This window comes from Cryptomeria japonica, chromosome 10 (genome assembly GCF_030272615.1).
Source record: "Cryptomeria japonica chromosome 10, Sugi_1.0, whole genome shotgun sequence".
NCBI lineage: Eukaryota > Viridiplantae > Streptophyta > Pinopsida > Cupressales > Cupressaceae > Cryptomeria > Cryptomeria japonica.
In genome coordinates this window covers 616,456,884-616,481,441 of record NC_081414.1, presented here as the reverse complement: position 1 = coordinate 616,481,441, position 24,558 = coordinate 616,456,884, and the positions used below count along the sequence as shown (strand labels likewise).

The window sequence follows — 24,558 nt, the reverse complement described above, 5'->3', positions numbered from 1 at the left end:
TCCCTTCACGTGATGGTTTCCTTGTCAGTTCCTCGTGGCTTACATTGTTTCTGGCTGACTGTGTTGGTAATTGCCACTCTCAGTTGTTGAATAGTTTGAAGAAGGTCAATCACCTTGAAGGGTATGGTTATCTATAGCACCTACCGAACTATATTCTTCTTTGACTTCGATCGCAATAAGGTACTTGCAATTCTGTTGGAGGTTATTCATTCTTTCGCCAACATTTGTTTTACTTTTGCTTTGGCTTCTTGGGGTCATTTCTTCTCCGTACAAGGGTCCGAGTACACCACCCTCTTCGTATGTGCTCTCATGATTGCAAGAATTGCTTCCTCTTGTTCCTCCACATCCAGCATATTAATACCCTTTTGCTTCAAGATGTCTTTATGGTCACCTGGTCCACACCATTTGCACAATAATTGTACATTGTCTTTCTTATTCTGGCAGTCTCACAAAGTGTCCCCATTCGCCGCATTGTCGGCACTGTATGATAGGACGTTCTCTAGAGTCATACTATATTTGATTTCGCCCTCATTGATTTCCATAACCACCTGACGATACATTCTATGGTTTCGATGAAGTAGACTCTCCCTACATGAAGAGTACTTGCATACTTCAAGTCTTAAAATTATATGGAAACTCCTTTATTGAATGACCCATCACCTAGCAAATCTCACAAAACATCTTTCTAGGACAATTACCTTTCTTGTGCCCCTCAATTTTGCACTTAGTACACCATAGTTCATTAGTTTCTTTACTGGTTCCTTTCTCTGCCTTCAATTTTTTCATCATTCTCACCATATCCCATCATAGGACCTGAACTGTTTTGGATTCTTCGTCGCTACTACCTTTGGTGCTCTCGTCATCGTCAGTCTTCCTCTTCCCTCAAGAGGATGTTTTGTTTTCACTCTCGATGTCTACCACCCAATTGCAAGCATCAACGTATGAGGAGGCACTACTTTCATCTTCTTGCACAACAAGGGGATCAGTCCCTTCTTGAACCACCTCTTCTTCGACCCATCGGTTGGTTAGTTCCCCATCTTACTCAACAACTCCTTGAGCCTACAATTGTAAACCCGTCCGTTCTCATGTTTCCCTTGTTTCGTGTTATAAATTTGAGCAACAATCTCATTGTCGTCCCGTAGTAGTTTAAACTTAGTTTCGAACACCTTCTTCAATACATCCCAAGAGACTGTGGATGAAGCATTAAGTTGTGTGAACCAATCGATGGCTATACCTAGTAGCGTTGCTAAAAACACTCTTAGCCAATAGTCCTTGGCCTCTTGACCGCTTGCTATCCAGATGGTCTCACACATCGTATAGTGCCTCATAGGATCCTCTGACCCATTTCCCGTGAACTTTGGTAATTTATGCCGATCCACATTCGGAGGAGTAACCATCTTTCTCGCCTGCTTACTCCCTTGTGTGCCAAACATGGGTGAACTATTTCGACGGCTACGTTTTGGTGCTTTCCTTGCACTCTCGACCACACACACATCCTCTACACGTCCGCCTCCAATGTTCTCAACACTCCGGGTACTTCCAAGCTCTGACTCGTTCCTGTTCTCCCTTCATCCGAGAGTCTATTGTTCGAATCCTCCAATTCTTGTTTCCCATGAGATGGATAGACGACGAAATATGTCTATGAGATCAAGATTTCCTTCTTCGTACTCCTCCTCCAGCTAGATTTTCCTCAAATGTTTCTCGTAATCTTCTTCTTCATTCTCTTTGTTCTACAATCCTTAGAGATCACATGATCACTTGGTCTTGACCACCTGTTGACATGTTTTTTATGACAGCGTTTAACACAGAATAAAGTTGCCTAACGGTCACTTCACTCTCTCTTGATCAAAGTACGATTGCATGCTAAGATTGCAAGAAGTTCAAACAATCGACTCCAAGGTTCCTTTATGCCACGGACGTGACTCGGTTGGCTGATGTGATTGCTAGTAATCCAAGGGGCCTTACGTTTGCATTGTTCTTTCACTTCTTTGTTGTGGCTGGAACTCCATCATCGGATATGGCAATTCTGCGATGCTACTGCTTCGAACGGACTAAAATGAACTGAAAGTAAAAGGGAAAGGGTTTACAAGGATCTAAATCTACTCCTAAGGGCAATGATAACAATGAATAGTACTTTGGTGGACAAATTCCAAATAAACCAAGCTCTGCTTCGCCAAGATCAACTACAACTCCGCAAGAACTGGTGCAATCTTTTGGGGATGCTAGAGGATTTTCAAATCGAGAAAGTACATTTGAATACCCAAAAATGACGCAATCCAAACGACCATCTACAATCGAACTTAGCACAAATTTAGGGGGTTTAGGCTAACTTTACACTGCAACTTACAATCAGCAAGATGCAAAAAGTATGAAACATGGAAATTCATCAAACCCCATTACATTCTCCATTGAAATCAAAGCACTATACTACTTCTACTCTAAGTGAGGAAGGTGAAACCATGCAAGCTTTGAAAAAATAACTTAAGTGGACACCATCAGAGAGCAATGTTTCACTGTTATTGTCTCAAAACTTATCGCAACAATTTGATACAAGTCTCCCTCCTTTTACAAATGAGGGGGTCACCCCATTATATAGGCTTCAAACCCTAGCTACATGCAATGCCCAAAAGATTCTCCACTCAAGATGCAACAAGGTGGGAATCAACAATAAATACCCCATAAAGCCCATATACAATTAATTACAATCCTGCCAAAAATGGTACCCATAAAGCATTAATTAACCATTACATTTAAAAAGTGCCCACTATGCAATGAATGTACCTGTTGTCATTTTATGACACCCTCGGTCCATCAATGAGAACCGATCAGAGATATGTTCCATGGACCAGCGTTGCCCAGTTGATCAAGGAGAAAAGCAATGAAATCATAAATGTGTTGATTGTAATTAGGTAGGAGGGGCAGATTCCAATTGCCTTAGGCAACATTGGAATCCGCCCAAAGGGCTGGCCCCTCTTTAACGTGTAGGGCTGGGCCCTCTCTCACACGCCACTCCCTAATCCTCACGCCACACTAAGGAAATGTGTTCCCCATAAATAGGGCCGACCCTATATTCAAAAGGCAATTCGCACAAAGGAAAAGATATTAATAATTAAAAGCTATATTAATTATTAATGTAAAAGCCGACCTAACTAGATCCCTCGCTTCATATAAATAAAGGTCAACTTGACTTCATTTAGATACATTCACAATCTACTCTCTTATACGAATCTGATCTGAAGGACAGTGAATTTAGTCTTTTATCTGCTGGGCATAAAGCCATCCATCTCTGCTGCTAAGGGAGTTGCCTTCATCAAGCGATCTGCCAATTGAAGGGCCTGCTGTTCTGAACTTGATTACAGTCATCAGCTGGAGACATACAAGTCATTTCAAGATCAAATCCTTGGTTGCTGATTGATACAACAAAAGGCAGATCCGAAATAGGTTAAGGGGCAGATCTGAAACCACTTGAAGATGCCATTAGCCCTAAGGGTAAACTGAGATAAGTATTGTATTCAGATTACTACTCATAATCCATAATCAGATCTGAGGATCTTTTCTGGCTGGGTTTTCTTTCCTCCTAGGAGGTTTTCCCAGGGTACTTGTGTGTTGCGTGTTCATTTTGCTCATTTCTCTACTTTTGTTTAATTCTGGAAATTCCTAAACACTAACAACAATTAATAGTAATCTGGAAATTAAAGATAAATTCTATTTTCTGAGAATTGCATTAATCTAAAGGACTAAAATTAACAAAATGCACCATCATCTCCTGAACGTGACGGCTGCATGCAAAAGGAATCTGCCATAAATTCAACATGCACTGACCGGGTCGCCATTTGGTCAAATATTCCGGTAATGAATGTGCCACCCTACGACCTCGCCATGCAAGTGGACCTCACCGTCGTATATCAGCTCCTGCACATCTAAAATTGTTGGAGAGAGAAAATTTGATTCGGGAAGAATTTTCTTGAAGTCTCTTCAACTTTCCTTGCTTGGAGAAGGATTTCCATCAATTTTCACCACCTCCTATTTTTTAGGAATTTTGCACAAATTAGGGTTTCAAGTCCAAGAGGAAGAGAATTCTCCACGAGTCCAAATCTGCAAAAATTTCGGATTCTGATAAGATTTGGTGTCTAAAAATGGAAATTTCAAAAAAATTCTCGAGGGGATTCCTGCTTATCATTCTTCCTTGACCCTTGGATTTTCATGCCTTAGAAGATTTTTTGAATTTTCAATCCTAAGCGTGAATTTTCACTGGAGAGGGAATTTCATCAATTTTGGGAATTCTCTATGACTTCTTGATTTTGGCGCCGAGCTGGAGAGTAGGGCGGAATTTTGACTTGGTGGAGGATTCAATGAATTTTGTGAATCCTCCATGCCTCCTTCATCCTGGCGTTTGTCCTTCATCTTGGGCGGAATTTTGACTTGGTGTAGGATTCAGTGAATCCTCCATGCCTCTTTCATTCTAGCGCCTGTCCTTCATCTTGGGTGGAATTTTGACTTGGTGGAGGATTCAGTGAATTTTGTGAATCCTCCATGCCTCCTTGGTTTTGGCACCCAGCTGGAGAGTAGGATGGAATTTTCACCTAAGGAAGGAATTCATCATCTAGTGCACTACCCATGAGAAGACCATTTTAGCGCCCCCCTGAGGAGTAGGGCGGAATTTTGACCAAGTGATGGAATTCACAATTTTTCTATCCGTCCATGCATATTACATTTTGGCGCTTCTCATCACCTTTGGGCGCTATTTCTTCATGAGGGAGGAATTTTATCATGTTTCAATCTTCCTTCATTACCTCCATCTGGCACCCTACCTCATCACTGGGCGCCATTTCCACCAAGGCAAGGAATTCATATCTTTTTTCGTTATCTTTGGCAACCCAACTTTGGCGCTAGAGGGAGGGCTTGATCGCGATTAATTCCTGAGCAGCTGAACTCCAAATCATATCAATTCATATTTGTGAGGAGTAATCTTAAGGACTTTTTTTTTTTTTACCCTCCTCCCGCAGCCAACAGATTTGGCGCTAGGAGGGCCTGACCGCGAAATTCAATTTGGCTGGAACTAGCATGAGCTTTCAAGTGTAGAATCAGAGATAGGTTAGATCTCTTATATGTCAGAAAATCCAAAAAAATTGAAAAATTGAAAAAATCCAAAAAATCAGAAAATTGAAAATTAACAAAAGATTTCTCAATGGAGCAAGAAGTTGACATTCTTCAACTATGGTGGAGACTGAATGCACAGTTACATCCATGGAGTTTGTCTGAATTCGCATCAAGGAATCGTTGTAGAATTCATAACACTAGCGGACACAATGAGATGCATTGTTTAACATTTTTGTCAAGGATGGAATTAGCCTTGCAAGGGAAAGTTTCCGTTTCAGAAGTGCATGAGCCCGTTGTACTGGTGAAAGTGGAACCTGAAGCTTCAATTGCTGAAAATGAATTTTTCATGAGGTTCAAGGAGGTGGTTAAGAAAGGATTAAGTATTGAGAAAGACTTGTGCATAGAAGGCATCTTGCTCCCGTGTTGGTGTAGGATCCACAATACCACTCATTTCGAAGTCACATGTCCATCATGCAGGGAAGCTATTCACCAAGCTAAGATGCAGGCAGAGTTGGAAGAATCGGCAAAGATGTACACTATAGAAAAGTGGCGGAATGCTCACCTTCAACCAATTGACTTAGCATCAAATGAAGAAGGTATTACTGCAGCATCTTGTAGTGAAGAAGCACAATTGAGCGGGACAATCAACACAATTCAGTCGAGAAAATTTGCATACCTCATGCCAAGGAAAGGAACACCTGCTGAAGTGGAGGTTGACAAAGAAATGGAAGATGTTCAAACAAATGCAAGCAATGATTTCACAATCAAGCAAGAAGAGATGCTCCTTGATGAAGAGGTCCTTTCGTGCATGCTCAAGATGGAAGAAATGATAAGCAGCTTGAGGCAGGAAGGGACATGTGATAGTCAGTGGGCCGTCGAGATGAAAGTAGAGTATGGAATGCAATTGAGGTCGGTCCTTGAACCTCTACTCAAGATCCAAGAAGAATTGTTAAAAGAAATTGAGATACGTGAGATGCCGATCGATGAACAAGTTGTCGTGATAGAAGTGAAGAATGAAGAGCAATTCTGGTTGGGGCTCAACTCGTTATCAAAGATTCAAAAGGAGCTAGCGGTTGAAATATTCCATGTTTCCAAGTTTCCATTTGAGTCCAAATTTCGCCACCGCATGCCTATTGAAGATTGGAATTCTGAGTTGCATGTGGCGAATGCGAGTGGGATGATACACCACCAGCTTCGACCTCTTAATGAAGCAGTGGATGACATGCTAGAATTCTCGCCCACGCACGAAAACCACCAAGTTGTCTCTTTCGTTGCTCCTAAATTTGAAAGTTATGAATTTGATTATGGAAATTTGGGAAGAAGAACTTGTTTATGGATTGATCATGGTCCCGATGAGTTGCCACAATTGTTAATCTTTCCTGAAGTTTTGCTTGGGTTTGAGATTTGTATTATGAAAGATTACTTTTCTGAGTTTAAAGATGAATTCGCAAGGCTTCGAACCATGACTAATGCCATGTTGCTCTGATGCATCTTGAGAAATCATGTTAGGTGTTCTATATATTTAGGTCTTGTGAGTATTGTCCTTTCTGGCTTGTTTTTGTTTGTTTTCTGCTGGCTTTTGGGTTTTCCCTTTCCTCCTTGTGGGGTTTTGGTTTTTTTTGTTGTGTTTTGTTTTCTCGTTTGCTTTCCTTTTGGTTTGGGTTTTGGTTTTCACCCTTTGGTGCTGGTTTCCCTTGAGCTTGTCCACTCAAGTGGGTTTTGCTTAGGTTTAGGGGTTTTGGAGTGGCCTAAATTGTTTGGAGTTCCTGTTTGTGGGTTGGGCGATGATGTTGTATTCCACTTATGTTATCAATTGCTCTAAGTCATTTAGATCTCTTGGGAGAAGTTATGGCTGGTGAAAATCCTAGATCTTGCTTCAGCACCACTGAAATTTCCAAACCCTTAGTAAGCTTCATTGCTTACAAGCCAAAGGAGTTGACGGAACAAAAACGAAATATCAAAAAAAAAAAAAAAAGAAAGATGAAAAATGAAAAGAATTATCAAACTATTGGCTTTGGGAGCATACGGATAACTCCACTGGGGCTATGGACACCCGATTGGCAATGGAGCAATATTCGCGGGAATTTCAGAGACATCCTCGTCGGAGCTACGGACGCTTGACTAGCAACGAGGCAATGTCCTAGATGCTTTTGAAGTATAGATACCTCTAGCTTGCCATGACTAATTCTAGGAGTTTCGGAGGGTCTTGTGAGATGGAATTAATGCATATGCACACACATAATTAGATGAACGTGCTTTAATATGCGATTTGCCCTAAAGTGTTTTTCAACACTTCACCCATGGATTGGATTTTGTCTCCAAAATGTTCAGGAACATTTATTTGGGAAGGAGCTAGATGTTGTGACATTTTCACACATCGCCCCATTGCAAATGGGGACCCCCTACTTTTTAGGCCCTTTCGTTCTTTTGGCTTTGTTTTTTGGGTCTTTTTCGCAGCAGTCTCGTCAGTCTCTCTACTTTGCAAGTGTTTGGGGGTCATATTGATTAAGTCTGCTTTTCATTTGAGTGAATTTGATGAAGTCTAGGGCCTGTTTTGTCAATATTAGGGTTTTTGCCTTTTGTCCTAGATTTTAGGGGTTTATGTTAGGGTTTTGGAGAAACTAAACATATGACTAGGATCAGTACCCTTCAAGGAACCTCCCAATAATCAAGCCAAAACGGAGTCACTTTCTATTTTTCGAAAGCTCCTATTTTTTAGGGATTTTACTGAGTCCCGGAATGTCGCCATTTTGCCAAAAATCAAACTTACTATTTTTAGTAATTTCTATTTTTAGCAAGTTTCTATTTATAGTAGGTCATTCATGTACCCTGTCTAGGGGTCTAACACTGAGATTCTGAAAAGTTTCTATTTTTGGAAATTTATTTTTAGGTGATGAAGATCAAGCATCCACGACTACTTCTAATTTCAGAAAGTCAGAAAGCAGACAGGATCAATCAAAATGGCTAAGTGTTGGCATCAAGTCTTGAAGTAGAAAGCTCAAAAATTCACCCAAGTCCAAGAAGACACCTCAAAATCACAAGGAGATCAAAATGTTCTAAGTCTGGAAGATTGAATGATGAATCCCATGAATCCATGCCAGAGTGAAAATTCTGCTCAGGTATGTAGTTGGGCGCTAAATCCAAGTGTCCAGGGATAGCATGGTAATTCCAAGAATCCATGCTAGAGTGGAAATTTCGCCTAGGTATGCAGTTGGGCGCTAAACAAGAGAGGTCATGGATAGCATGGAAATTACAAGAATCCATGACCAAGGCAAAATCACGCCCAAGGAAGTAATTGGGCACTAAATTGAAGGGACCAAGGAAGGATGGACAAGGAGTGAAATTCCTTCCACAGGAAGAAATAGCGCCATGGAATTGGATTGGGCGCTAAAGTTGGTATGTCATGGAAAGATCAAAAACTCGTGAAATTCCTCCATTAGGTCAAAATTCCGCCCCAAGCCAAAGATAGGTGCCAAAATGGACAGCCCGTGGAGGATTCTCAAATCCATTGAATCCTCCACCAGTGAAGAATGCCGCCCTGCTACCCGTGACAGTGCCAAAGTTGATGCATCATGGAATTCAGCCCGAAGCCTGTGAATCCTTAGCCAAGGCAAAAATCCGCCCTAGGAAAATGGAGGGCACTAAATTAAACATTCCATGGAGAATGATGAATAGTGATGAATTCCTTCACCCATGCAAAATTCCACCCTAGCCTTACATAGGGCGCTAAAAGAGGGTATGCATGGAGAGACGGAAAAGGTGTGAATTCCATGCCTAGTAGAGAATAGCACCCAAAGGTGAGGAAGGGCGCCAACGTTGGGTTGCCAAGGATAACGAAAAAAGATATGAATTCCTTGCCTTGGTGGAAATGGCGCCCAGTGATGAGGTAGGGCACCAGATGGAGGTAATGAAGGAAGATTGAAACATGATAAAATTCCTCCCTCATGAAGAAATAGCACCCAAAGGTGATGAGAAGCGCCAAAATGTAATATGCATGGACGGATAGAAAAATTGTGAATTCCATCACTTGGTCAAAATTCCGCCCTACTCCTCAGGAGGGCGCTAAAATGGTCTTCTCATGGACAGTGCACTAGATGATGAATTCCTTCCTCAGGTGAAAATTCCGCCCTACTCTCCAACTGGGCGCCAAAACCAAGGAGGCATGGAGGGATTCATAAAATTCACTGAATCCTCCACCAAGTCAAAATTCCGCCCAAGATGAAGGACAGGGGCCAGAATGAAAGAGGAATAGAGGATTCACTGAATCCTACACCAAGTCAAAATTCCGCCCAAGATGAAGGACAAACGCCAGAATGAAGGAGGCATGGAGGATTCACAAAATTCACTGAATCCTCCACCAAGTCAAAATTCCGCCCTACTCTCCAGCTCGGTGCCTAAATCAAGAAGTCATAGAGAATTCACAAAATTGATGGAATTCCCTCTCCAGTGAAAATTCACGCCTAGGATTGAAAATTCAAAAAATCTTCTAAGGCATGAAAATCCAAGGGTCAAGGAAGAATGATAAGCAAGAATCCCCTCGAGAATTTTTTTGAAATTTCCATTTTTAGACACCAAATCTTATCAGAATCCAAAATTTTTTGCAGATTTGGACTCGTGGAGAATTCTCTTCCTCCTGGACTTGAAACCCTAATTTGTGCAAAATTCCTAAAAAATAGGAGGTGGTGAAAATTGATGGAAATCCTTCTCCAAGCAAGGAAAGTTGAAGAGACTTCAAGAAAATTCTTCCTGAATCAAATTTTCTCTCTCCAACAATTCTAGATGTGCAGGAGCGGATATACAACGACGAGGTCCACTTGCATGGAGAGGTCGTAGAGTGGCGCATTCATTACCGGAATATTTGACCAAATGGCGACCCGATCAGTGCATGTTGAATTTATGGCAGATTCCTTTTGCATGCAGCCGTCACGTTCAGGAGATGATGGTGCATTTATGGCATCATGGGCGATTTTTGCATGAGGGTACTGTTATCACAAAAGCTTGCACCCTTGTTGAGCTATCAACTCAGCAACCTTGTGAAACATGGAAACAACCCCGAAGTGTGGGACCTTGCGCAAGGGGGTTGAATCTCCGGAGAAGGCCGGCTTCCTTCTCTGTCTAAGTGCAGGTGTTGAACCAACTCAACACTTCAAAGCTAATTCCTAAGCCTACCCTAACAACTTGCAGAGGAAAAGAGAAGAGAGAAGTTGCTTGAAAACAAAGGGAGGTGATGCACCAAGAAGAGATAGTTCCTCTCCCTACCGAAATGACACAAGTAATTAACTGAAACACCCTGAAGATGCACAACTTTCAATTGTATGAGTAACCCCAATGCATAGATGAAGGTTAGAATCCACTGAATGCCAAGAGGGGAGAAGAATTCCCACAAGTCACACTCAGAAAACCAGTTAACACAGCATATATGAAGAGAAAGAGCCACAACATACACCTATGATGAAGGTAAGAAAGCATACACAACATATATAGGTTGAAAGGAGGCAAGAATAGTGTTCTTCAATTAATCATAAGGCCAAACGCCAATCTTACAGTTGTAGAAATGCAAAGATACAAGTCTTCAAGAGAAGGGAAGAGCATAAGGGAGCTCAAGGCAGCAAGGAGAGAACCCTTTACAATGAGGCTTAACAACCTTATATAGAAAAATGGGTTACAATGGTGATCATGACCCCTGCATGTCAATCTGGAAGTGCAGGGAAGTGCATGCACCTAACTTGTACATGCAAGCAACCTAGACATACCCACAAAGGGCAATCCTGAGGAAGATAGATTGATTGACCTTCCAAAGTCAAACATGACACAAGTCACCCAGCATGGCCCCGTACCTCCCTTGATGGAAATCCTGCCAAAAACATTAAATGCACCCCTGTGGCTCCACAAAAAAAGTGCATAAGCCACCAAAACTGTCAAAGCATTTAAAGCCTTGAGTGTCGATCACGCCATCCGGAAGTGTTGCAAGTCGGAAGCAAGATTAGAAGACTTCGAAGACCGGGGTCACTGTGGTTGGGGAACTTCGGAGACCGAGGTTTCCGTAGTTGGGGAACTTCGGGGACCGGGGTCTCCGTAGTTGGGGAACTTCGGGGAGCGGGGTCTCCATAGTTGGACAAGGAACTTCAGAACCTAGGGGTTCCGGAGTTCCAGGGTTGAAGACTAAGGAACTTCGGAACCTGGGGGTTCAGGAGTTCTGGGGTAGAAGACTTAGGAACTTGGGAAACTTCAGAGACCGGGGTCTCCGTAGTTGGGGAACTTCGGGGACTGGGGTCTCCATAGTTGGACAAGGAACTTCGGAACCTGGGGGTTCCGGAGTTCCGAGGTAGAGAACAGAAGAAAAGCTAAGGGAAGGAAGCGAACTTCGGGGTCTCCGTAGTTGGGGAACTTTGGGGACTGGGGTCTCCATAGTTGGACAAAGAACTTTGGAACCTGGGGGTTCCGGAGTTCCGAGGTAGAGAACAGAAGAAAAGCTAAGGGAAGGAAGCGAACTTCGGAAAATTGGAGTTCCGGAGTTCCGGAGCAAGAAAGAAAGAAGCAAGGCAAAGAAACTCGAAACCTTGGGGGTCCGAAGTTCCAGGCTAGAGAAAGAGAGGGCCAAGGAACTTCCAACAAGACAACACTTCAAACCATGATTTCACTGCTTTTCACCTTGATCAACTGGGCAACGCTGGTCCATGGAACATATCTCTGATCGGTTCTCACTGATGGACCGAGGGTGTCATAAAATGACAACAGGTACATTCATTGCATAGTGGGCACTTTTTAAATGTAATGGTTAATTAATGCTTTATGGGTGCCATTTTCGGTAGGATTGTAATTAATTGTATATGGGCTTTATGGGGTATTTATTGTTGATTCCCACCTTGTTGCATCTTGAGTGGAGAATCTTTTGGGCAAACCCTAATTAGGGTTTTGCATGTAGCCAGGGCTTGAAGCCTATATAAAGGGGTGACCCCCTCATTTGTAAAAGGAGAGAGACTTGTATGAAATTGTTGTGATAAGTTTTGAGATAATAACAATGAAACATTGTTCTCTGATGGTGTCCACTTAAGTTATTTTTTCAAAGCTTGCATGGTTTCACCTTCCTCACTTAGAGTAGAAGTAGTATAGTGCTTTGATTTCAATGGAGAATGTAATGGTGTTTGATTAATTTCCATGGTTCATAATTTTGCATCTTGCTGATTGTAAGTTGCAGTGTAAAATTAGCCTGAACCCCCTAAATTTGTGCTAAGTTCGATTGTAGATGGTAGTTTGGATTGCGTCATTTTTGGGTATTCAAATGTACTTTCTCGATTTGAAAATCCTCTAGCATCCCCAAAAGATTGCACCGGTTCTTGCGGAGTTGTAGTTGATCTTGGCGAAGCAGAGCTTGGTTTATTTGGAATTTGTCCACCAAAGCACTATTCATTGTTATCACTTCCCTTAGGAGTAGATTTAGATCCTTCTAAACCCTTTCGCTTTTACTTTCAATTCATTTTAGTCCGTTCGAAGCAGCAGCATCGCAGAATTGCCATATCCGATGATGGAGTTCCAGCCACAGCAAAGAAGTGAAAGAACGATGCAAACGTAAGGCCCCTTGGATTACCAGCAATCACATCAGCCAACTGAGTCACGTTCGTAGCATAAAGGAACCTTGGAGTCGATTGTTTGAACTTCTTGCAATCTTAGCATGCAATCGTACTTTGATCAAGAGAGAGTGAAGTGACCGTTAGGCAACTTTATTTTGTGTTAGACGCTGTCATAAAAAACACGTCAACACCACCCTATGGCCTCTTCTCACCTTTATTGGGATCTTGTTGATGTGTCTTTTGTACACGACCAAACACAAAATAAAATACCTAAAGGTACCTTATCCTCTTTTGAATAAAGTTCCCGAATGCTGAAGATATCGCAGAAGGATCATTCGAAGAAACTTCAAGGTTCTGTTATGTAGGTTCTCTACTCGTGGATAAGCTCTTGCGGTATGATGTGATTTTGCTGGAATCACAAGGGGACTTACTTTCGATGACCTGAACGTCTGATTTGCTTTGGATATTACTGGAACGTGGAATTTCATTGGCCCTTGATTTTGAAGAAAAAGGAAAAAGGACAAGGGTTGGAACGGGATCTATTTCTATCACTAAGAACGTAAGAGCAATGAATGACTTTGATGAAATTCTAACTAAGTCTTGCTTTGACATCCAAGGATCATCTCCACAAGATTAGTGTGATCTTCCGAGGAAAGCTTTATGATGATTAGATCACCGCTACAAGCATGGACACCATCAGGTTGATGCATATCAATGAAGAAGCGATAATTGAAGTTAAGCTTAAGCTGAATGATTCCAGTTGACTACGCAAGGCAAGTCTGCAATCAACAAACCGTAGTAGTATGGATATATGAATTTCACCGTTGATCATACAAATTTCTTCCATTCACCTAATACCATGAAATCAAATTTGAGAAGTATAGAGATCATGCAAATTGTTGAATCGACCCATAGAATTCACCATTTCTTCAATGAAGTTTACAAGTCTTTTGTAACAATATCTTGGCAACAATCTTTGCCATCTCTTTCTACTCTACTCTAACTATTTCCTACTCTCTGACTATTCACTCTTAGCTAACTATTAACCAACTATTAACCATTACAAATGAGGAGCCAGGGCTTTATATAGAGAACCCCTTTACAAACAGACGGCTCTGATTGACTTAGAACCAATGGCTAGGATTACAAGATAGAAACCCTAATTAGGGTTTGTTACAACAAACTTCCTTAGCCAGTTAGAAAATTACATTTCAGGAGTGAGGACCAATAAGAAGCAGGGGTAGGTACATCGACGTTTGCGCTGCCTCCGATAAATTAGGTACATTGAATCTAGTCATGCTGAGGTGGACCAATCTGACTGGAAGAATGATGACTGAGATGCCACCTTGTCTAACGCTTGTGACTTGGTTGATCCTCTTCAGTCTTTTGACATGATGAATGATGTACTTCCTTTGTTTGACCAGGCTTCCTTATTGTCAAATCTTCCTTCTCTGGTAGCATAACTTGCCTTGAAGTGTTGGCGAAGCCTTTCTTTGTCATCTTGTGGTAGAATGAGGTCTTGAGGCTAACTTGAACACCCCTAGTCTTCCAACGCTTCAAAGCACCTTGAATCCTCCCTTTTTGCATGTGGAACGTCCTTGATGATGATGGACTAGAAGAGGTCGTCCTTGTCCTGGCCTAGTCTTCTTTCATCATGCATCTCTCATACTAAGGCAAATTTTCACTCAAAATGATCAACTGGGGTAATTTGTTAGGACCATGATCCATCCAAATGCAAGTTGTTTTCCCAAAATCCCCACAATCAAAAATCATAATAACTCTCAAGGCTGGGATTAAGGAAAGAGACAACCTGGCACATTTCAAACTCGGACGGAATTGTATTGTCGGAAGCGAGGTCACCAGCTGCTTCAGGAGGTCGCCATTGATGATGAACCATTCCACGAGCATTTGCAGTATGTTGGTCCTGATTTGGAAGTTCTTCTTGAAACAAATCCAGCGCCCCTTCGAATAGCTCAACATTCTTTGCTTTCACTGAGACATCTTGCATAAACCAAGCATCTTCATGAAATTTTGTTAGCACATCCTCGAAAATGAGAGTCTCCTTGAGGGATTGATTTTCAAAGATCTCTAGTTGATCAAATATAATTCTGGTGGCATTTCTTCTTCAAGCATAGTCTCAGGAAGTCAGAGCTGATGATGAATCACATCACTCACCATAACTTGCCTATCTTGAAAAAATTGGGCAGTGATTCCACTTGTGTTTACAAGATCTTTCAACACAACTTCAAATATCATGAGTGAGGACGCCTTTGAGCACCCCCTCAAATTGTTCTTCATATCTGAGCTCACTTATGATAATTTGTAGCTCTTTGTTCAATATGTCAACTTGATTGTCTTCTTTAAGAATGCCATTTGAGACCTCTTGCAATTCACTCTCAAGGATCTCCCTTTGTAGCATAAGTGAGAATTCCTCAAGGAATGAGTCATCTTCTTCTTTGATTGCTTGTTCAACTCTTGGATCTTCCTTTATCACTGCTTGAGTATTCTCAACTACTTCATCAACTTTTGTCTCATGGTATTCTTTTTCAGGTGCAAGGCATGGCGATCTATCCACTGTAATACATTGTTCATCAGGTGCATTTATATCGTCAACGTACAACTGATCCTTCTCACAATCGGATGCTGGAGCAATGTCTTGTTCATAAGTTCTCCTGAATTCAGCTACGAGACGTGCACCCCAAGATCTGTTCACAATACATTCTTCCTCGGACAAAGTTGGCATTCCAAACTGGTTTCTGATTGATTGATAGCCATTTCACATACTGAGCAAGTAAATTCAAAGTGAGGTGCATTATGAATCCTACACCACAATGGAATTAATATGTTCTCTAAACACATTTCACCATTCAAAATCAGCTGACTCTCGATCATCCACAAGAAGCTCAGAAGAGGATCTTTGATTTCTGGGACACTAAAATTGCTTTCTTCTGCCTCTGGTCTGGGGACATCCCAAAAGAAGATCTTTCCCTGCGCGGCCGATTCTATCCTTGATAAGTATTTCAAGCAATGCATTTCATCATGTTCATCTGTCTCATGGATTCGACACTGCCCTAGCCTTGCAAATTCAGACAATCTGCGTGGATAAAGTTGTGTATCCAATCTCCACCAAAGTTGAGAAAAATCAACTTGTTGCTCATCGTGAAACCGTTGTCGCTCCATCGAGAAATCTTACTTTTTTGATTTTTGATTTTTTGATTTTTTTGGATTTTCTATTTTCAATTTTTTTTGGATTTTCTATTTTTCACTTTTTTTTGGAATTTTTTGGTTTACTTTTTATTTTATTTTCTGGAATAAGAGAGGTCTTGAATATCTCAGATTCAACTTGAAAGCTCAATTGGTTCCAGCTTGCTTCCTTCTTTCATAAGTCCAACTAACGATCCAACGATCACCTTCCTTCCTCTGCACCACTTTCGTTGAGCGTTGAAGATGGCTTTCCACTGATCTTCCTTGTATTCAAGAGTTCGCATTCATTGTCAAGCACTGCTGATTTTGTTGAGTTGTTCAAGCGTTTATCGCGATCATGCCCTCCTTCTAGCGCCAATTCTGTTGATGTGTTTTTCATGCACATCAACAAGACAACTAGAATTTCATTCCTGACCCTTCCAAAGGGTCCAGAGCGAAATTCTTAGAAGAGACCTTTTTTCCTCTTTGTTTGCACACAAACCTTGTTCCTTGGGCGTATCTGGAAGTGGATTAGCATGTCTTTGCCTTTTGAAGTGATGGGATGTAAAAATGTGAAAGATTTTGTCCTAAAACTAGAATTTCGCTCCTGACCCTTCCAAAGGGTCCAGAGTGAAATTCTTGGAAACTCATATTTTCTTCTTGGAGATGGTCAAATTCTTGAGTTTTGTGGCATGGTTGGAAAGACTTTGATGTGTTCTTGCCTAGAACAAGAATTTCACTCCTGACCTTTCCAAAGGGTCCAAAAGCGAAATTCTTGATAAACCTCTTTTTGCTTCCATGTTTAGGCCCCAAACCTTGTTCCTTGGGCGAAGAGTGGTGTATTTTTACCTTGCAAAGAAGATTGGAGTTGAAAAGATGAAGAGTCAAGCCTAGAGTTGAAATTTCGCTCCCAACCCTTCCAAAGGGTCCAGAGCGAAATTCCCCAAAACCTCCCTTTTTTCTTAGTTTTGTGCCAAGCCAGGTGTGGGTAAGGGTGAATTAGGATTGGAGATGTCCTTAAGCATGGCTTTGAGTTGCTAGTGATCACCAAATGTGAAGGATTTTGGCCTAGAAGGAGAATTTCGCTCCTGACCCTTCCAAAGGGTCCAGAGCGAAATTTTCAAAATCACCTATTTTCCCTTCAAAGCAAGTCAAGTCTTTGGTTTTTATGGCTTGGATGGGTGTGAAGTAATGTTTCCTTGACCTTTGAGGTGAATTGACGTGGAAAAATGATGAAATAAGACTCAAGAAGGTGAATTCCACTCTTGACCCTTTCGTCTAGAGCGAAATTCCTAAAATCCACCTTTTCCTTTCATTTTTATGCCAAGCTAAGCCTAGACCAAGGTGGGAGAAGTTGGGGGATGCCCCTAGGATTGCCCTTGAATGGATTGTTGCCACCAAAGATGAAGATTCTAAGCTTAGACAGGAAATTCGCTCCTAACCCTTCCAGAGGGTCCAGGGTGAAATCCTAAATAGGTCCTGTCCCTGGCCATGATTTTTAGCGAATTTCTCCTAGCAAGTCATTTTGAGGTCAAGTAAATGTTGTCAAGCAAGTTGAGAGATAGATCCAAAGGTGAGAGCCAAAGTGAGAGGAATGGAGTTGAGTGAGGGAAAACAAGCAAAACAAGAATTTCGCTCTTGACCCTTCCAAAGGGTCCAGAGCAAAATTCCTCAAAACACCTATTTTCTCCTTGTGTGAAGCCAAAACTTTGATTCCTATGGCATGGTTGAAGGTGGAGTGAGGTATTCTTGCCTTGTAAGGTGAATTGGAATGAAGAAAATGAAGGATCAAATCTAAAACTTGAATTTCGCTCCTGACGCTTCCAAAGGGTCCAGAGCGAAATTCCCAAAAATCACCTAGTTTGCCCATGATGAAGGTCAAGGTATGAATTCCTAAGCCTTGGTGGAGAGAAGACTAGTGTATGCTTGCCTTGGAAGATATTTCGGAGTGGAGGAGTGATAAAACTTGAGCCTAAACTAGAATTTCGCTCCTGACCCTTCCAAAGGGTCCAGAGCGAAATCCTCAAAAACTCCATTTTTCTCCAATTTTGCATCAAGCTTGATGTTGGTTGAGGTTCAAGGGATCCTTAGACATGCATTTGAGCAAGTTGTGAAGATTTTGTCCTAAAATGCAAATTTTGCTCCTGACCCTTCCAGAGGGTCCAAGGTGAAATCCTTTGAAACCCCTATTTTTCACCTTGTTTAAGCTAGGCAAAGGGCTAGTTGTGAGATTATGATTAGAAGAGGTTTGAAGGCTAGGCCTAAGATTATGAAATAATGAAATAGGGTCTAAATCAGCCAGGAATGCAAATTTCGCTCCTGACCCTTCCAAAGGGTCTAGAGCGAAATTCTTATAGGGCCTGTCCTTGGGGAGAATCTTGAGCAAACTTCATTTTGATGTCTTCTTGTTGACGATTTAAGGTAGAAAATGCTATGTTAGAATGAATTTATTATGTGTCCTTAATCATCTTATGGTTTGTTTTGCAGATGAAAGAAGACCAAGCCAGGACAAGGACGACCTCTTCCAGTCCATCATCATCAAGGACGTTCCACATACAAAAGGGGAGGATTCGAGGTGCTTTGAAGCGTTGGAAGACTAGGGGTGTTCAAGGAATTCAAGTTAACCTCAAGACCTCATTCTACCACAAGATGACAAAGAAAGGCTTCGCCAGCACTTCAAGGCAAGGTATGCTACCGGAGAAGGAAGACTTGACGATAAGGAGGCCTCATCAAGCACTTGGGAGTAAAAGAGGTACATCATTCATCAAATTGAGACAGAAAGGAGATCAACCAAGACACAGACATCAGACAAGGTGGCATCCCAATCACTACTACTCCAGTCGGATTGGTCCACCTCAGCATGTCCAGATTCAATGTACCTGACTCATCAGGGACGGCACAAACTTCGGTGTACCTACCCTTGCTTCCTATTGGTCCTCACTTCGAGAATGTAATTTTCTCATTGGCTAGAGGAAGTTTGTTGTAACAAACCCTAATTAGGGTTTCTATCTTGTAATCCTAGCCATTGGTTCTAACTCAATCAGAGCCATCTATTTGTAAAGGGTTCTCTATATAAAGCCCTGGCTCCCCATTTGAAAAGGTCAATAGCTAGCTAATAGACAGTAGTCAGTGAATAGTTAGAAATAGTGAATAGTCAACTGATAGAATAGCAATTAGAGTAGATTAGGAGGACAAGGCAAGAAATTGTTGCCATTGATTGTAAATAAACTCCATTTTCATTGAAGTTATGGTGAAGTGTGTTGTTTCTTTGCAATATGCATGGTCTCTTGTTGAATCTTCATTTTAAATGATAGATAATTAAATTGAATGAAAGAAGTTATTGAATGCACTCGCATGGAATCCACCTAGTCCAAACCACTAGCCTCTTGCTAATTGTAAGTGCGCCTTGCGTGGTCAACTGGCATAGAATGAGCTTAATCTCAAGTCGTTACACGTCTATTGTTCATGCATTAACTTGAATGATGATCAGTATCTGATGGTATCTAATTTAAATATATTTGAAGCATCCCTCAGAAGATCGCACTGAGTTGGTGTCAAATTGTTCAAGCTTGATGGTGAGACCCAGCCCAGTAGGACTCCACCTAGTCATTCATCCATCTTCTTGCATTCTAGGTCTTAGAGTAGACTCTCTAAACTCTGTACCTTTTGCCATTTCTTTATCTTCCAACCAGTAGATAGGACTTGAGTTCCAGTAAATCAGACGTTCAGGTCGTCAAAAGGAAGTCCCCTTGTGATTCTAGCAAAATCACATCGTACCACAAAGAGCTTATCCACAAGTAGAGAACCTACATAACAGAACCTTGGAGTTACTCTGACTGATCCTTCGGCGAGATCTTCAACAATCGGGAAACTTCGTTCAAGAGAGGCTAAGGTACCTTTAGGTATTTTATTTTGTGTTCGCATGTGCATGAAAAACACATCAACAGATCTAAGGGCATAAATCACTCAAAGCTGATCCGATTTCTTTTAAGGCTACGACACCAAATGTTTACTACTATATTTGATAAATTAAATACAAGAAGTAAAAATAAAGATGTCAATGCATACCAGATACAAGAGTAAAATATATCTTTCTTCGCACATGAAATTATAATAGAGAAGAAGACCAGAGATGGTCAGTCAAGGATTCTAGTTCATCCGACTATACCATACTACCTTCCTTGATGGTACACAACATATTTAAAGGACCTAATAGTCGTCAAGAGGAACACAACCATCAACCAACCAACACATATAACTACCCAAGAGTGACAACTACTTAATTTGGACAATTAATACATTGTTGAATAACCAATATTATCAAACATAACAATAGACATTGTACGCTGACTACAAGGACATAAAAATCTCTCATTATTAGCAAAAGTGCTGAATCACCATGTGCCCAACTCAAAAACAATAAGTAATTTTTTTAATTTGCTTGTAATGTATATTCAAAACCCCAAGAGTTTAATTGTGTATATTGACAAAAAGCTAAAGGTTATATTATTAGGTTCTGCGATTTTTGTTTTCTTTTGTTACAAGGAGCTTCTCCTTCTAATCCGTATATTGTCAAAAGCTAGAGATCATATTATTAGGTTCAAGGGTTTTTGTTTTATTTCGTTACAAGGAGCTTCTGCTTCTAAATTGAAGAAAGATTTTTTATCATGCACTATTCCATTTTGTGTTGCATTGAAAGATGCAAATTAAAACGCTAACAATGAGAAATAACATGCAAGCAATTCTGCCTCAGCTGATGAATCTCGGTACGTGAAGACTAACCCAGTTTTTGACAGATTTTTATCTTCTTCAATACCCTTTAGTTTTATCTATCTGTCTAATTTGCAGGCTTCTAATATGCAATAAGTGATCATAATTCATTACTTTGGTTACATTGTTAGATGATGCCACTTTCAAAAGTAATCCACATTTAGTCTAACTCTATACCCCATTTGACTTCTCAGAAAGAGAGTTTATCTGCTCAATATATTCCATCATCTTTGAAGCACAACAAAATGATTGTTGCTTCAGGAACTAAAAAATAAAATCTAAGAAAAACAAATGATATTCTCAAACCCAAGATAAGAGCTACACCTCAACTGCAGCTTTGCAAAAAAGGACCATACGCTTCAAAATATCCTGCATTCAAATTGGCAAAAATCAACATTAGCTAAATCAAAAGAACAAACCAAGAATCTAACAAAGAACATTGCATGTAAAGTAGAAAAAAAAGGTAATGCCAGTATCCCCACCCCTTCAATATCTAGAAATTGAAATAAGGTTACAAGGGAGGGAAAAAGGACAGGTAATATCATGATTTCACTTCACCTCTCGATTTCCCCCATAGATGTTGTTTTGAAACCCCTGAAATGTGGGACTATTGATAAATACAAAATCCACACCATCGATATAAGCCTGGCTATATCGAACTTCCATATCCTGCAACCAAAAAATAAAACAGCTGGCACGCCTTAAAAATCAAAAGTGATCTTTGTAAATCTATACAGCCTATTAAATCAATTCAACTTACAAAAAAAAGCTGTGTAACTAAGAATTATATACCTGCCCATGTATCTTATATCTTTTGCAAACTCCTGCATCAGTAGCTTCTTGATAATCACCATAACGAGGAGCCACAACCTGAATGAAAAACATTGAGTCATATTTTCAAATGAACTTCCTCCTACAAGATAAGTTTAGGGTCCAAGAATATGATATTTTGTACAACAAAAATATTCTTGCAAATTCTGGAAACACATCCCATCCAAGGCCTATTGAGGAGGCAGAGAGCTAAGCTGCAACAACTCCTCAAGGTTTGGGTGGGAATAGATAATGACAAATCTGTCAGTGTACAGGAGGGACTTCAGCCAAGAAGGAGGAACACTTGTTTCAGTATAGAGGGGAATATATAGTTATAAACCAAAATTTACAAATTCAGATCAACCCCCAGGCATTGAACTTGTTGAGGGAGAAGAATCTAAGAATCCTGAGATAGTGTTTATTAGAATTTTCAGTTCAGCTACAAAAAAGAATGCTTCATCAAAAAGTGTACAAAGAGAAGAATTAAACTTTAAAGTAATACTTTACTGAGAATATGGCAATGCATGTCAGCTGCTTGATTTTTCACACATCCTTCAATCTTGACGAAATGAGTGATAGATTGATGTCATAGGCTTTGTCGTTATATGCAAATTATAGAATTGGCCTAGGCTCCTCAGAGCTGCTGCTTTATCCAGTGACTAGGTTCATTCACCTGCATACAAGTCCATTCTATGGCAGGTTGACTGTTGGGGACAATATATGAGATGGTTGACACCACATCTTTATGGTTCCATTTGCTCAGGTGGGTGAAGACCAGTATCCGGAAGGCAGGAGTGCCGGAATCCACATTATACCAGGTGGGAAGAAAATTTATTGAGATTGCTAAGTTCGAGTTTGGTAGAGAGAAGGGTGATGGAGCTGACAGTGCTGTCAAAAAGTTGCCAGCGAGACATGTGCCAAACCACTCTACTAGAAAAGAGCAAAGAAAGACAGAAATAAATTATATTAACGTCGATGAATGACCAAGAATGGATCAAAAAGGCTGGAACATACATCGGTTATGATAGCAAAGGACTGGGGCAAAGAAAGGAGGCCCAACACATGGAGCAAATACAACAAAAAAGAAATAGACCCCAAATGTTAACCTAAAAAAGGTAACCCCAAACAGGTGCAAGTATAAATAGATGTGCAAGGGGAGAGCCCTGCATGGCAATGGAAGCAGATGAAGACCACCTAGGCAACTAACACAAATCATCAAGTGTATGTATTTTGGGATCTATTGGAGGAGCCAACAATATTATTAATCACAGAAGTACAAATGCAAAGTTTGAGAATGCTATTCAGAAAAATTATAGGGCTAAGGGGATCGAAAGAGACAATCCTAGGAAGCAAGCAATTCTGCATAGAGAATTGTAGCATTTATATAATAATGAGGGGATATAATATATTATCTTATTTTTTAGTAAATTTACCATTTTAGTTTAGTTGCATAAGAAAAGAAGGTAGATCTAGGAGCAAATAGAACATTAGATAAGAAAAGGCTTACCCTAAAAAAAGAACACAAAGATGAATGTTTACTGCTATATGAATATCTAATAGATTAAGTACAGGAAATAACCATACAAATGATAATGCATACTACACAGCAATAAAATATATCTTTATTCACACATGAACTTATTATAGAGAAGAAGACCAGAGATGGTTGGCCAAGGATTACACTAGATCCGACTATACCATACTACCTTCCTTGGTGGTACACAACATATTTAAAAGTCTTGACGATTGCTGAGAGGAACACAACCGTCAACCAACCGACACATTGGTTGGCCAAGGATTACACTAGAGCTGACTATATCATACTACCTTGGTGGTACACAACATATTTAAAAGACCCAACGGTTGCCGAGAGGAACACAACCATCAACCTACAGACACATCAACTACTCGAGAGTGACAACCCACTTAATACAAACAATTAATACACTGGCAAACAACAAATATTATCAAACATAGCAAAAGGCATTTTATGCCGACTACATCATCCCCCCCAAAAGAAAAAGTCGCCTTCCAGACGACAAGTATAGATCAAGTGATATTTGGAAAGACTAATGACAAGAGTGAAGGCAATGACTTGTACTAGACAACCCCAACTTGTAGTGTACCTGCCAAATCAAATGGGGGTTTGAGGGCAACGCCCCCAACAGAGTCAAGTGGCAACACCCCTTGTGGGGGTCTAGGGGCAACGCCCCCAATGGGGTCAAGGTGCAGCGCCCCCAGTGGGGTCAAGGGGCAGCGCCCCTGCTGCTAACACCAAATTTAGACATTAGTACCCACATGGAACTCCACGGCGTGCATCAATTTTCTGATTTTTTAAGACATCAGAAGCAACGCTGATGAAGCCAAAATATGAAGATTTTGTAGTGTTTAACAAACATATGATGTCAATTTTCTAATCAAGTCGTACTCTCCACTTTAGAATTGATGGCCATACTAAAAGTTGCCATACAAAATTTGCATAAGATTGCCATATCAATCTCACAACCTGTTGTTGTCGTACTGAATAACTAAGTCGTCGTACGGTGCAAATGAGACAATGTACGGATTGCTCTTGAAGATGCTATACGATATGCCACAAACAAGGAAGACGTACCCATACGTTGCCAAACCACGAGCTAAGAAGATGTTCTTGTATGGTGTGGAAGAGCTCTTCTATGACTCGTACCCATACGATAGAATAAGGTTGATGTACGGCCAAGCAGTGTCATACGGTGAACTCAAATTGCCAACACCACCATACATCCTGCAAAGGACAACGACGCCATACGTGCTAAATAGAAATGCATTGTCGTACAAGGTGAGGAAATGGATGTCGTACGGGAAATTGCCGCACGTCGTGGGTCCTTTGTCATACAAGGGAGAGATGCCAAAGTTGCAGTACAGGTTGTATAAAATGATGTCGTACAAGAAAAATGTGCCAAGCGGTATGAATGTGAAATGTCATGCCACGACTAGAGGTTGATGTCGTGTGTTGCTGAAGAAGTGGTACGGGTGTGCCAAGATCTCACAGTATGTAAGTACCAAGAAATCGTCATATAGAGGTAATGAAATTCCATTGTACGGGATTAAGTGAAAATTGTCGTACGAGATAAAAACAAGGATG

General features: G+C 40.8%; 1 protein-coding gene across 1 annotated transcript in view; it reads right to left on the bottom strand.

The window, feature by feature from the left end:
• The window catches only part of LOC131029957 (granule-bound starch synthase 2, chloroplastic/amyloplastic), a 66,570-nt gene that overhangs the window by 5,783 nt on the left and 36,229 nt on the right, over window positions 1–24,558 (bottom strand). Inside the window, exons 4-6 of the mRNA XM_057960643.2 lie at window positions 21,417–21,494; window positions 21,183–21,293; window positions 20,949–20,993 (exon numbers count right to left, since the gene is read on the bottom strand). Of these exons, the coding sequence (XP_057816626.2) occupies window positions 20,949–20,993; window positions 21,183–21,293; window positions 21,417–21,494 (234 nt within the window). The remainder of the gene's footprint in view (window positions 1–20,948; window positions 20,994–21,182; window positions 21,294–21,416; window positions 21,495–24,558) is intronic.